At 40.1% G+C, this 13,698-nt stretch overlaps 1 protein-coding gene across 1 annotated transcript in view; it reads left to right on the top strand.

Moving 5' to 3' along the window:
- Nucleotides 1-13,698, top strand: part of CDH23 (cadherin related 23) — a 564,480-nt gene that overhangs the window by 375,791 nt on the left and 174,991 nt on the right. Inside the window, exons 20-21 of the mRNA XM_087964088.1 lie at nt 3,450-3,562; nt 12,728-12,835. Coding sequence (XP_087820214.1) covers nt 3,450-3,562; nt 12,728-12,835 — 221 coding nt within the window. The remainder of the gene's footprint in view (nt 1-3,449; nt 3,563-12,727; nt 12,836-13,698) is intronic.

The raw sequence follows: 13,698 nt of genomic DNA, 5'->3' as shown, positions 1-13,698 counted from the left end.
TGTTCATTAAGCTACAGACAATGAAGGCCATGAACTTTGGGAGCCAATCTTCTTTCTGTGTTGTCACTGAATGATTTAATAGGCCTCAATGCAGCAGCGTTTTCTCTTCCTTCTATAGACCACAAATCTTTATTTGAGTTTTTTACCACAGGGTTTTCATCTCTAACCCATGCAAGACTCAGTCTCACTGACAAATGCCCAGTAGATATTATTCACAGTTAGAAAGATTAGATTTTAACAAGATCTTACTAACCAGGTACATTGAAACAGAAGGAAAGGATGAAGTTACAGAATCTTGTATGTAGTTTGCAATCTATTTATCTGTAAGTGTATTAGTTTGAGGATCCTTTAGCTGTCCGGAGGACCACATCTTAAGGCAGTGGAGAGGTTGCTGCTTGCTTTGCAGATATGGAAAGTGTTGCCCAGTAATGTTTTGCAAACTACCCGTCTTAGGAGTTGTTCTGTCATCTCCCATCCTGACTCTTGCTTCTGGCTAATATCACTAGCAGATCTGGTTTCCACACATTTGTGACAATTCTTCACAGTTATTATTTTCTTGCAAGGTGTATCTGCATCTTTTTTTGTTTTTCAACTGTCCTAACTTACATTCCACAACAATTCTTTTTCTCCCTGAAGCTGCAAAGCCAGTTTCTTCTTCAAGGACTCAAAAGCTATTGATGAGCTCTATAAGTTGGTCTTCTGAGCTTACCTTTCTTGTTTGATTGCCTTCCATATGGAGAGAAGCTTCTTCCATGATCTCTTGTAGTGCCTCCTTTATTTGTTCTAAGTTTTCATCCTGTCTCATGAGCTAGGTATGGTCAGAGTCCTCTGATTTTTTTTCAAACATCACTACAAGTTTGCACTCTAAATATTGTTACAAATTGTTTACGGACAGAAATATAAAAATGCCATAAGCAGGTTGCAATGAGCAAGTCCTGATTGTCCATCTTCGTTTTGTTTCATCAAGGCACCACAAATATCTATCATTTTCTTGTTAAATTCTTAGACCCTCAAGTTAACCACCTACATAAAAAAAATTGTTGGGGACTTTTTTCTTAGAATCTCCCAGCAAATTCTACTGAAAAACTCCTCCTTAGACTCCTGGTTGATTCAGTGAGTTTACTTCTTCAATTCGACTGCCTTCTATCACTCCTACCATCTCAGGAGGAAACAGTCACTCCCCACTGCCAATCAAAGCTCACGAGACATACTTTTGCAATTGACAGCTTTTAGGGAAAGGACTCCACTCTTTTTGTGTTTCCCTTCTGTTGAATTGAGGAATTTATCAGATTAGCAAACACTAAGAAGATGCTTATGCATAATAGAGACTTTGTGCTAAATAGTGCAATGTTTCCCACACCTCCTTATATATTTCTTTACAAAGATACCTGTGCTTTAAGATCATCTGATGAAGTGCACCAGCAGGTCCCTGCACTAGTACTAGAATTCTATCTTTATACTGTCTTAAAATGTTCTTATGTTTGATACCAATCCAGATATCAAGTAAAAGTAGATTTGTTTGTCAGAGCTGTTTAATTTTACTTTTATAAATTTTGCTTTGAATGTTGTAATCACTTAAATCTGCTTCTCATCTAAAGTTGTAGAGAATTTGAGTTTCAATGTTAATTTAATATATTCTTTGTCTGCTTCCAGTTTTATTTTATTTTTAATCCTTTCCATTTTAACCTGCCTATGTCTTTTCAGGTTGATCAAAGCAGCAATTGTTTTTTGTAAATCATAAAGCTAAACCTACTATTTTAATGGTTGGTGTTATTTTCATTATAAGTATCCTTAAAATGTCTCTTGATGGGGCAGAGTGGAGGAGGAGGAGGAGGAGGCAGCTAGCAATATAACTAATAGCAGGAAATGGAGTGGGAGCAGTAGTAGTATTGTTATTGTTTCTAAGGCACCCAGAGTTGTGTCTAGACTAGAGGGCTGGCAAATAAGTAAGTAAATAGGTAAACAAACAAACAGACAATAGCATCAGTAGCATTAATATTAATTTTGCTTTTCCCACTCTTATCTTCTCAAGAGAGGCATCAACATCCATAACTCCCAGCCATCATAAGCATGTTGGATGGGGCTGTGGTATTAGAAGTCCCTTATATATATCTGTAAGCATCAGACAGCAGGAGCATAGAATCCATTCCATATCAACGATGTAGTGCAAGGATTTTTTAAAAAAATGATTGACTCTTGTTTCCTTGCCTATATTTTTTCCCCAATTTGTCATTTTTCAAGTTACAGAATTGTCAAACAATCTGAAAAAGGCATAGCAGTGTTTTTGATGTGGCATCACTTTCAGTCCCTTGCCCTGCTCCCCTATTCTGTAGGAAAGGAGACGAACCTGCAGTGGTGCAGGGGGGAGAGAATCTGAGAAGAACTCTGCAGGAATAGTATTGCTAAAATTAGCTGAACGTGCGCTGTGAAGGTGTGCCTAATTGGATGTAACTTTGTGGGCAAAGTGGAGCAATTCATCACTGAGACATGTCCTTTTTCTTTAAGTCCCCTGCTGCCTTTTTTTCCCCCCAGACTACAGATTAATGGGTACCACAGGAACTTGGGAGGCAAATGTATTTCAATGAATCTTTTGACCTCTTGCAGTTCAAGATCAATTTTTAATCGTTTCCTCCAGATAATCTGCTGTGGACAGCCCCTTAAAATTAAAGTGATTTGTGTTTGACCAGGGAATTGAACTTCAGTGTATACGCTGAATACGGGTGCCATGGGATGGAGGGATCAATGGACAGTTCCATCTTGGTTAGCCTACTGTACAAACAAGACAATTGGGCACCTTTCAGTTCATTATTGGAGCGATAAGAGAGAAGATCAGGCAGCTTCAGAAACCTATTAAAGTAGTATTAGGTCGTGGATAACACCTAGATAGCTTTTTCAGGCACTTCAAACCAATAGACTTTATCATGAGCTTCGTAGTGTCATAGTTTAAACTGAATTTATAATTGAATATAATTGAAATATGACTTACACTGTTCCAAATATTCCATAATGCATGCCATGTTTCAACTATATCCAATTAACATTGGAGGTGCATTTGATTAGTAAATCATCCCGACGTACAGTTGACCTGTGATTTCTTTTCCCTCAGCTTTCCTGTTTTCATATCTTCCAGCATACATCCTCTAGTTTCTCCTAATGGCTTTTCTAGGGTTTCAGATATTTTCTTTCCTTCAGGTCCACTGACTTTCTCCTTCCTGCTCAGATGCTGCAAAATTTCAGCATTTTATTATTAATGCCTTCTCTCTTAGCAATTGCAAGGTGTATCTTCTGTGACCTCATGAAAGGTAAATTCGCAAAACCTTCCAAGTGACTGCACCATGTTATTCTATAAGCTTAGGAAAATAATTTATAACTTAAATGCCTTTGAGCCTCTAGCTTCCGATTTATAAGTTCTTCTTTCCTTTTTCACTTCCCTCTCTTACCTGCTTCAGGGGAAATTACCACCACATCTCTACTGGACCGGGAAGCTAAATCAGAATATATACTCATCGTGCGAGCCGTGGATGGTGGTGTTGGTCACAATCAGAAAACTGGCATTGCAACTGTGAGTTTCACTGTAGTGGTTTCATTTGTTGTTTGTAGATTCTTTTAACAATAATTGGCCTCTCTGTCTTGAACAGAACAGAACTGTTCTTCTTTGACTTAAAAACTTTCAGATGCCCACTTGGTCAGCAGTTTAAGAAAAAAACAAAGAGGTGGAATTGTTTTGTAGAAGGCTTGTTGAAATGTCATCTCAATTTGCTCTCCCATATTAAATTACTATATGTCATTATACTACATCAAATGTATCTTCTACTTTTGTATAGATATATTTAGTAATTGAAGAACTTACTTTTCTGCTGATTGGCTTTTTTGTCATGATGTTTTAAGCAGGTGACCAAACCTTAATAGTTTTCCATAAAAGCTTAATATAGAAAAATTGATTTTTCTATGCAGGTACATTTAGGTAAAAATAAAGGTTCCCCTCGCACATACATGCCAGTCATTTCTGGCTCCGGGGGCTGGTGCTTATCTCCATTACAAAGCCGAAGAGCCAGCGCTGTCCGAAGACGTCTCTGTGGTCATGTGGTCGGCAGGACTAAATGCTGAAGGCACACAGAACACTGTTACCTTCCCCCAAAAGTGCTCCCTATTTTTCTACTCGCATTTTTACATGCTTTCGAACTGCTAGGTTGGCAGAAGCTGGGACAAGTAACGGGAGCTCGCTCTGTTACGCGGTGCTAGGGATTTGAACCGCTGACCTTTCTGATTGACAAGGGCTGATCTTTCTGATTGACAAGCTTAGCCACTGAGCCATCACGTCCCATGTAGGTACAATTAAAGCAACCCAAAACAGTCCTTCCACCGATTTTTAAAAAATAAGGGGGAAAAGGCTAACTATAAGGGATTTTCCTTAAGATGTTATTTTGCTTTTTAAAAAGGAGGAAGAGTAAGGCGGGATTCTGTATCATCTGCAAGATACGTCTGAGATGGTCATTTTCTTTCCCTTTTTCTTCTGTCATGAAGAAATCCTCATCTTCCATATTCCCACTTGTATCATTTTTGTGCCTAATGAGAAGCTATGACCAGGAATAGTTGGAAAGATTATAGAGCTAGGGAGGCTGTGATAGTGTTGGATGAAGTGGTGGTATTCAAATTTTTTCACTACTGGTTCTGTGGGTGTGGCTTGGTAGGCGTGGCAAGGGAAGGATACTGCAAAATCTCCATTCTCTTCCCACCCCACTAACCTGCTTTCCAGCTCCATTCTCTTGCGCAGGGCAACAAAAAAAGACCCAGCCGATCAGCTGGGACTCGGGAGGCAGAGAATAGTTGGGGGCGGGGCCAGTCAGAGGTGGTATTTGCCAGTTCTCCGAACTACTCAAAATTTCCGCTACCAGTTCTCCAGAACTGGTCAGAACCTGCTGAATACCACCTCTGGTTGGATGGAACTCAGACCAAGATTATTACCTACCTAGAAAAATATGCTCACCCACGTTTGGGGATTTTTCCGCTTGTTAAACCCTTTCAAACTGAAGTATTTATCTTCCTGTACAGTGTAAGCAAAATGCCAGAGGTTGGATGTCTTTGAAAAATTATTTTGAATTCACTGCTTACATTTTTATGAGTCTTCATTCAACTCATTAAGGAGTTTTCTGAAGCTGAGAATTTTATCTTGTCAGAACAATGACAAACCTTCTGTGGGTTGACTGGACAATATGAAGATTTGAATTTTGATTTAGGAGACCTGAGTTCATACTGTTGCCTCACTAGTATACTTTCTGGATTATTTTGGCCAGTTATTATCATTCAATTGAGTCAAACCCACATTTTCATTTTCAAATGAGATGTGAAAATTCTATATATGTTAACTTCTGCCTCTTAGCGCATAAGGTAATGAGCATGCCAAGATATTAGTGTAGCAATAATTGTTTTATAATTTTTCTCCCTGGCTTGGTATGTGTGAGGAAAATACATATTTTAGGCCATATTTAATGTGGTCTAATATTTTACTTAGAGAAAAAGCAATATGACAAAAAAAAAACCTTTGCAAAATTAAGGAAATATTCTCATTTGGTGTAGTCTGTCGTTTGCCATAACCACTTTCTTTACTATACAGCAGAGGTCCCCAAACTTGGCAACTTTAAGACTTGTGGACTTCAACTTCCAGAATAGCTGGCTGGAGAATCCTGGGAGTTGAAGTCCACAAATCTTAAAGTTGCCAAGTTTGGAGACCTCTGCCATACAGTATTAGAAATTCCTTCGCTTTTCTATTCTGTATTTTTTAAATATTTATTTTCTTTTTTTCTCTCTTGTGCTTTTTAACTCCTTCTCCTTCCCAGATATCCTGTAAACAATCAGCAACTGCTCTTCTATCAGGTCACAACCCCAGGGCATGCTTTTAATAGGAATTTTAAATGCTTTAAATAATTTAAAGGGACAGCAAGAGATCAAGGCAGCATGCTTAAGCTTTTCCTTTCTTTTTCCATTGCAAACTGCTTCCATGATTTGCTGTGATGTGTATAGTTTTAGATGCGACTGTCATTTTATTGGCTATTCTGTTGCATTATTTCAAATATATATATCTTTCGATCCGAATTCTAATTTGCCTCAAGGTTCTTTTGTGAATTCTGTAGAGAAATTCATCCCTAGTGTCATTTTTTATTTCACTTCAGGGTAGCATGTACCAGTAAAAACTGCAGCCTTTAGTATTACATGGAGAAAAAAGAACTGCAAATTTTCTGATGATGAATCTGCTCTGGTCCTTATGCTTTGCTAATATAAGGCAGTGCTTCTTAACATGGAGAAAGAACAGCAACTTTATAGCAGGCTTCCAGTACTTGAGGGGCTGTCAGCCCCTTCCCCATAGCACCTGAGGACAGGATAAGAATAATGGATAGAAACTTACCAAGGAGAGATGCAACCTAGAATTAAGGAGACATTTCCTGTCAGTGAGAACAATTAATCAGTGGCATGGCCAGAGGTTGTGGGTGCTTCATCACTGGACTTTTTTAAGAAGACAGTGATTTGTCCAGAATGATGCAGGCTGTCCTGCCACGGGTAGGAAAGCTGGACTAAAAGACCTCCAAAGTCCATTCCAACCCTATTATTCTATGTTCTACGATGAATAGCTCTAACATGCTGGCTGGAGAATTCTATACCTCAAAAAGTTGCTGAAGTTGAGAAACACTGACATAAGGGAATTTGGTGTTGTGGTGATGACTATTGTTAATTTTTATTGTTATTATTTGCGTCTATATCCCACCATTTCTTTGGGAACTCAAGGCATTTATAAGGAAGCTTCCCCTAATTTTTGACCACCAGAAGCATCCTTGGAGGAGAGGAGAGAGCAAACAACAAAAGCAGCAAGCGTGTGAATACAGTGCAAGCACCTCCCCTTGTATTAGCTCCTCAAGGCAGTCCAGATAAGATACACAACAATAGAACATAGAATATTAAGAATTGCAAGGGAGCTTGGAAGTCTTCTAGTCCAACCCCCTACTCAAGCAGGAGACCATTCTGAGCTATTGTGGCACAGTGGTTAGAGTGCAGTACTTCTGTTGACTGCCGGCTGCTTGAAAATTGGCAGATCGAATCTCACCAGGCTCAAGGTTGACTCAGCCTTCCATCTTTTCGAGGTGGATAAAATGAGGACCCAGATTGTTGGGGACAATATGCTGACTCTGTAAACTGGTTAGAGAGGGCTGTAAAGCACTGTAAAGCAGGATATAAGTCTAAATGCTATTGCTGATGCTATTGCTCTTCTGGGCAAATGGCTGTCCAGTCAACCTCTCTTCTTGTGTTTTCCTCCTTCCTTAGGGACCAGATTCAACTGATGTTGATAAGAGAAGAGAGATTTAATCCTAGATTGTGACTATTAACTATGTGTGTGTTAGGTGGCTCTTTCTCCTCTCTTCCAAGGTCATTCCTACATATTGTGTGTTGCGACCTAACTAGCAATAGATTTCACTTTTTTTCTTGCTCATCACCGTCCACAGCCAAGAAGACTATTTGAAGAGGGAGTTTCACTTGTGCATACCCTGAGAATACAAAGGGACCCCGATCCCTTGGTTTAAATAAGGCTATTTATCATTTGCTGCCATGTTATGATAGTGATTGAGGGGCTAAAGAAGAATTTGTCCATGTCAGCATGCACATTTTGGTGAGCACTTTAACCTTGAGACATCTGCACTGCTTGAATTTTTCCACAGTGCATTGTGTTCTCCCAAATTAAAATAGCATTTATATCTATTGTGCTTCGGCATGATGACTCCACATATTACCCTGCACCACAATCCTTTCTGCAATGAACAGGCCCACGTTCTCATCTAATAATTCAGATGGATCAAGTGGTGTGAGAACAGTAGGCACAGAATGCTCTCCTTCTTAAGTGTTATTCATTTTCCATCTCTACTCGTGATGATGAATTACCTGAGTCCAGGCTACATAGTATAATCCAAGCAGTCAGGGGTGGGATTCTACCCATTCGTTGTGATTCTGCGCAGTTTGGAGAACCCGCAAATCGTGCCCCTGGCTAGCCCCTCCCCTCCCTGCCCAGTCAGTCCTTATCGTGCATGCGTGACATCACGCACACGCCCAACATCGCTGACTACGTTCTCCCCCACCCAGTCACTCCTTAAGGTATTTCTTTTTTTCCCCTTCCAACGATCAGCGTTCCAATGATCAGCTGTTCTGGGATCCCCCTGGCTGCCTTTCTGCTTTGCCCAGGAGGCAAAGGGGGGCTTGTGGGGAGGCAAGCTGTGGTCCTCCCCGCACTCCATTTTTTGCCTTCCTGGGCCCCAGGGAAGCCTTCTGAGAGCAAAAACGCCCCCCCAGGAGGCTCCCCTGAGGCCCAGGAGGCAAAAAATGGGGGGATGCTGCAAAAAAAAATAAAAAGCCATGCCCACCCAGTCACAGAACCAGTTGTTAAAAAGTTTGACTCTCACCCCTGAAAGCAGTTACTTCCTGTTTATCGAGTTGACTGACTACAAGTAGTCCTCAACGTACGACCACAATTGACCGCAAAATTTATGTTGCTAAGTGAGACATTTGTTATAAGTAAATTTTGCCCCATTTTAGTTTAGTTTTAGTTTAGTTCACTTTATTGTCATTGCACCTCGTACAACGAAATCAAACACCATCTTCAGTGCACATCATGCCCATGAAAATGAACACAAACACACATTCTTCACACTCCACACATTGAACTGGAAACCCCTGACATCTCACCAACACTGCACTATACAGCAAAATTCAAAAGAGCTACTGCCCTGGGATAGAAGCTGTTTTTCAGCCTATTTGTCCTTGTTTTTATTATTCTGTACCATCTGCCAGATGGTGATAGTTCAAAAAAAGGGTGCCCAGGATGAGATGGATCTTTGAGAATGTTTTGAACTTTCTTAAGGCAGCAGGAGCTATAAAGCTCTTCCAAAGAGGGGAGAGGGCAACCGATGATCTTCTGGGCAATGATGTTAACCCTCTGGAGTGCCTTCCTATCTGCCACTGTGCAATTGGCAAACCACACAGAGGTGCAGTAAGTTAAGATACTCTCTATGGTGCAGCGGTAGAAGGTCACCAGCAGTTTTTCATTCAGTTGTTGTTTTCTGAGAAGTCTCAGGTAGTATAATCTCTGCTGGGCCCTTTTGACCAGTGCTGCAATCTTTACACGGTTGTTAAGTGAATCACTGCAGTCCTCAAGTTAATAACGCAGTTGCTAAGTGAATCTGGCTCCCCCATTGACTTTGCTTGTCAAGAAGTCTCCCACTGTAACTACATAGCCAAAAAGGCATTAAGAGTTATTAATCTAATCCTACGTAGCTTCTTCTCTGGTAATATCACACTACTAACTAGAGCATACAAAACATTTGCTAGACCTATACTTGAATACAGCTCATCAGTCTGGAACCCACATTACGTATCTGATATTAACACAGTTGAGAAAGTCCAGAAATATTTCACAAGAAGAGTTCTCCACTCCTCTACTCGTTGCTGAAAACCTTATGCCACCAGACTTGAAACTCAATCATAACAATACAAAAGCACACAATAGATACAAACTCAAGGTTAATTGCACCAAACTCGACTGCAGAAAATACGACTTCAGCAACAGAGTGGTCAATGATTAGAATACTCTACCTCAGGGGTCGCCAACCTTTTGGACCTCAGATACCACCAAACTCATAATTTTAGATTCCAGGGACTACTAACCGGTTCTGTGGGCATGGCCTAATTTGTGGGTGTGGTCAGGTGACTGGCTGGGCATGGCTTGTATGTAAATATTATAAATATTTATATAAATATTGATTTTTTTTTATAAAAAAGAGCAACTTTTACCCAAAATCAGGCAAAGCAGGCAGACTGAGTGGCTCACAGAATCACAGATTCATTCAGAGATCAATCTCTCTGCCATTGGCTAGCTCAGTCTGTCACATAAAATTTGCTTGCAAGCAAACTCATAACATTTGCTAGCAAGCAAACTCACAAAATTAACTCACAATACACCATGCATGTAAATATTGAATTTTTTTTTTATTAAAAAGAGCAGCTTTTACCCAAAATCAGGCAAAGCAGGCAGATTGAGTTGCTCACAGAATCTGCCATCGGCTAGCTCAGTCTCTCAAATTTAATTGCCGTGAGTCTGCACTGAATTTGCTTGCAAGCAAACCTTCAGTTCTAAGGGAGGTTCGGCTGTGCTGAGTTGAAGATCTAAAGACTAGCTAGAAAGCAAGAAATCCAACCATTTCCTGCTTCCTAGCTAATCTAAATCTCCTGGCACAGCAGAACAGATGATGGTCGGAAAAAGGAAAAATAGCGATTTAGTAGGCAAGTTTACCGGGTAAGGAGTGAATGGGTGGGGAGGGTTCCCATGGGCCATGTGGGTGGCGCAGGCTTGTGTTTCTGCGCAGCCTGGATTAATTGCTTTGGGGGAGGTGCTCTGGAGGTGAGATTTCTCTGCAGCCCACCAAAATTTTCTCACGGCCCACCTGTGGGCCGCGGTCCACCGGTTGGCGACCGCTGCTCTACCTGACTCTGTGGTTTCTTCCCCAAACCCCAAAAACTTTAACCTTAGACTGTCTACTATTGACCTCACCCACTTCCTAAGAGGCCTGTAGGGGGCGTGCATAAGCACACCAATCGTGCCTACCGTCCCTGTCCTATTGTTTTTTTATTTTTCTTATAAGTATCTATCTCATGTATTCAAAACTATATTTATTCTTATACCTGTATCTTGTAAGCAATTGAACAAATCAAATAAATACTAAATACTAAAATGTGATCGTATGGCTTCAGGACACAGCTATGGTTATATATACAACTCAGTTGCCAATTCTGTATTTTGGTCACGTGACCATAGGGATGCCACAGTGCTTATTGGTGTGAAAAACCACTTTTCAAAAATCACTTTTTTTTTTAATGCCGTTGTAACTTCAAATGATCATTAAATAAACTGCTGTAAGTCAAGGACTACCTGTATGTTCTTCCATAGAACCTTTTAACACTATTTCCGGTAGTAACTTCAATTCTCTTCTTTGTTGAAATCCACTGTCATGAAATAATTATAGTATGAGGGGAGGAAACTGTATCAGTTGTTACGTTCAAATGAACTGACTCTCAAATAAAAGGATTTAGGTTTTTAGTCTAAATTAGAAATATTTAGTTTGCATATTATCTAAAAGTTATTGTGGCTGACTGTAGATTTATCTACGTAGGATAAAGAAAGTGTATGAACTCTTCATTAAAACTGGACATTCACTGATTTATCTCATTTTTGCAAATCCCAAATAATTTTAGGAAACAAAGAGCAAAGAAGCATTTAAAAATGAGTTTCTGCTGGTTGAGATGCTAAATTACAAGCAGAAAAACCCAAATTCTAGTCCTTCCTTAAAGATAGAAACCGGCTGGGTGACTTTGAGTCTAGTGAAGACAAGGACCAGGGGAGACATGATAGCAGTGTTCCAATATTTGAGGGGCTGCCACAGAGAGGAAGGAGTCAAACTATTTTCTAAAGCACCCAAAGGCCAGACAAGGAACAATGGATGGAAACTGATCAAGGAGAGATTCAACCTGGAAATAAGGAGAAACTTTCTGACAGTGAGAACAATCAACCAATGGAACAGGCTCTCAGAAGTTGTGAGAGCGTCATCACTTGAGACTTTCAAGAAGAGATTGGACTGTCATTTGTTAGAAATGGTGTAAGGTCTCATGCTTGGGCAAGGGGGTTGAACTGGATGACCTACAAGGTCCCTTCCAACTCTGATTATCTGCTATCTGTTATCCTTTCTTAGCCTTAGAAAGGAGACAACAACAAATCATTTTAAAATTTTGCCAAAAAGATCCTGAATGGTTCTATCTATGAAGTTTCCAGGAGTCCAGACACACACAAAAAACAGTACTAAATCACACTATTTTGTACAAGAACTTCATCTAAGCTTCCTGATTTAATCAAAGCATAGAAAGAAAATACAAGTTTTTAAAACTAACAGATTCATTCCAAATATGGTTAGAATATCTGTGAAAGAAATATTCAGCATGTTGTGTGCAACTAAGAGGTGATCCTGGAAACGGTATAGGAAACTGGTAAGAGAAAAATTAGTCAAGTATGTTTGTTTCATGACTCATGCATTCATCGATAGAGGTGCTGACATTGTCAGAAAAAACTAAGCAGAGAATTTCAAAAAGCTTCCTGGAGTTAATGTCAGGATTCCGGCAGGTACCCCAATTAAATCATGAGTCTCGAGCCAAACTTCCAAAACTTCAAAAGGATTTATTGGGAGTTAAAAGGTCTGGCACTGCCTAGGTGTAGCTGATTCTGAGATACATCATTCATTGTCACCCTTGAACCTGGTTTCCCCCAACTCCTTGGGTGTATCGTAATTCATATTCTCCAATGGGACACATCCATAGCCAAGAGTCATCAATCATGCTCTCCAGTTAGATATTTGCACGGCAGAAACTTCAGTCACTTAGTTACTATCTTTGAAAACTATTTATGGAATGCACTTTTGATTTCCAAGCTGCCGCACTGCTCTTTCAAACCCCTTTCCCCACTCCCTTTCTGTTGGCAACTCTAAAAAGACCATAGACATGTTTTATGAGCTGACAGTTAAAGCTCAGAGATTAGAGGAGGGGAGTTAATACTCTAATGAAGAAGACGTTTGTAAAGGTGCTATAGTAATGCTGGGAGAATCTGACTGGATTTACAATCTGAATTTACAACTGTGGTTCTTTTCAGGTAAACATCACTTTGCTGGACATCAATGATAATTATCCTGTATGGAAAGATGAGCCGTACTTCATCAACCTAGTGGAAATGACCCCTCCCAACTCCGATGTCACAACAGTAGGTGTCCAAGTATGCAACACACACCCTCCTGTGCTGCGGCTTTTCATTTCTCATATGCAAAAATCACCGTTTGAACTCTCTTTAAGCTTTGCCCTGCCTGTTGGTTAAAATATTTAAAACATATTTATAAAATATTAAAGGGAGGGAATGGAGTACACAATTGAAACAGGAGTCCACAAATACTTTAAAGCTAGGGGTCTCCAACCTTAGCAACTTTAAGACTTGTGGACTTCAATTCCCAGAATTCCTCAGCCAGCATCTCCCTGGGGGGGGCTCTGGACCAATCATCTTGTCTCAGCTCAATGGGTATTGTTATTGTAGAGGAAAAATAGGGGAGAGAGCACCATTTATGTTGTCCGGATCAGGGATCTCCAACTATAGCAACTTTAAGACTAGTGGACTTTAACTCCCAGAATTCTGGGAGTTGAAATCCACAAGTGTTAAAGTTGCTAAGGTTGGAGACCCTTGCTTTAAACTACATGATCCAAAAAAATGTATACATTTATAAATGCTTGTCTAGCCTATCACAAGAAAGCCATTTGGAGGAAGGTGACTTACAAAAGAAAATGAGCTAATGGACAAATATAATTAGCACGTGTACCAACCTTTTCACTGAATACATGTTTGAACTGATGTCATATATAGAGCCTACACAGAGTCTATAGTGGTCTTTACTCTGGCTTCAAGACTGACATTCCTGACTCCAATATTTGTCCCTTTTTATTGTTAAGGCACCACTTCCACCATGAATGTTATCTAGCTAGTTCTGTTGCGCATATCATAAATGGTTGCTGTTGGTTTTTTCCTGCTGCTGCTTGTGTGGGGCACCATGTTAAGACCTACACAGGAGTGGGATTCAG

Source organism: Notechis scutatus, chromosome 4 (genome assembly GCF_049901735.1).
Source record: "Notechis scutatus isolate UNSWTSFEM ecotype Mainland chromosome 4, rNotScu1.2, whole genome shotgun sequence".
NCBI lineage: Eukaryota > Metazoa > Chordata > Lepidosauria > Squamata > Elapidae > Notechis > Notechis scutatus.
The sequence above is the reverse complement of the archived record's forward strand: the minus strand, read 5'-3'. Positions and strand labels throughout refer to the sequence as shown.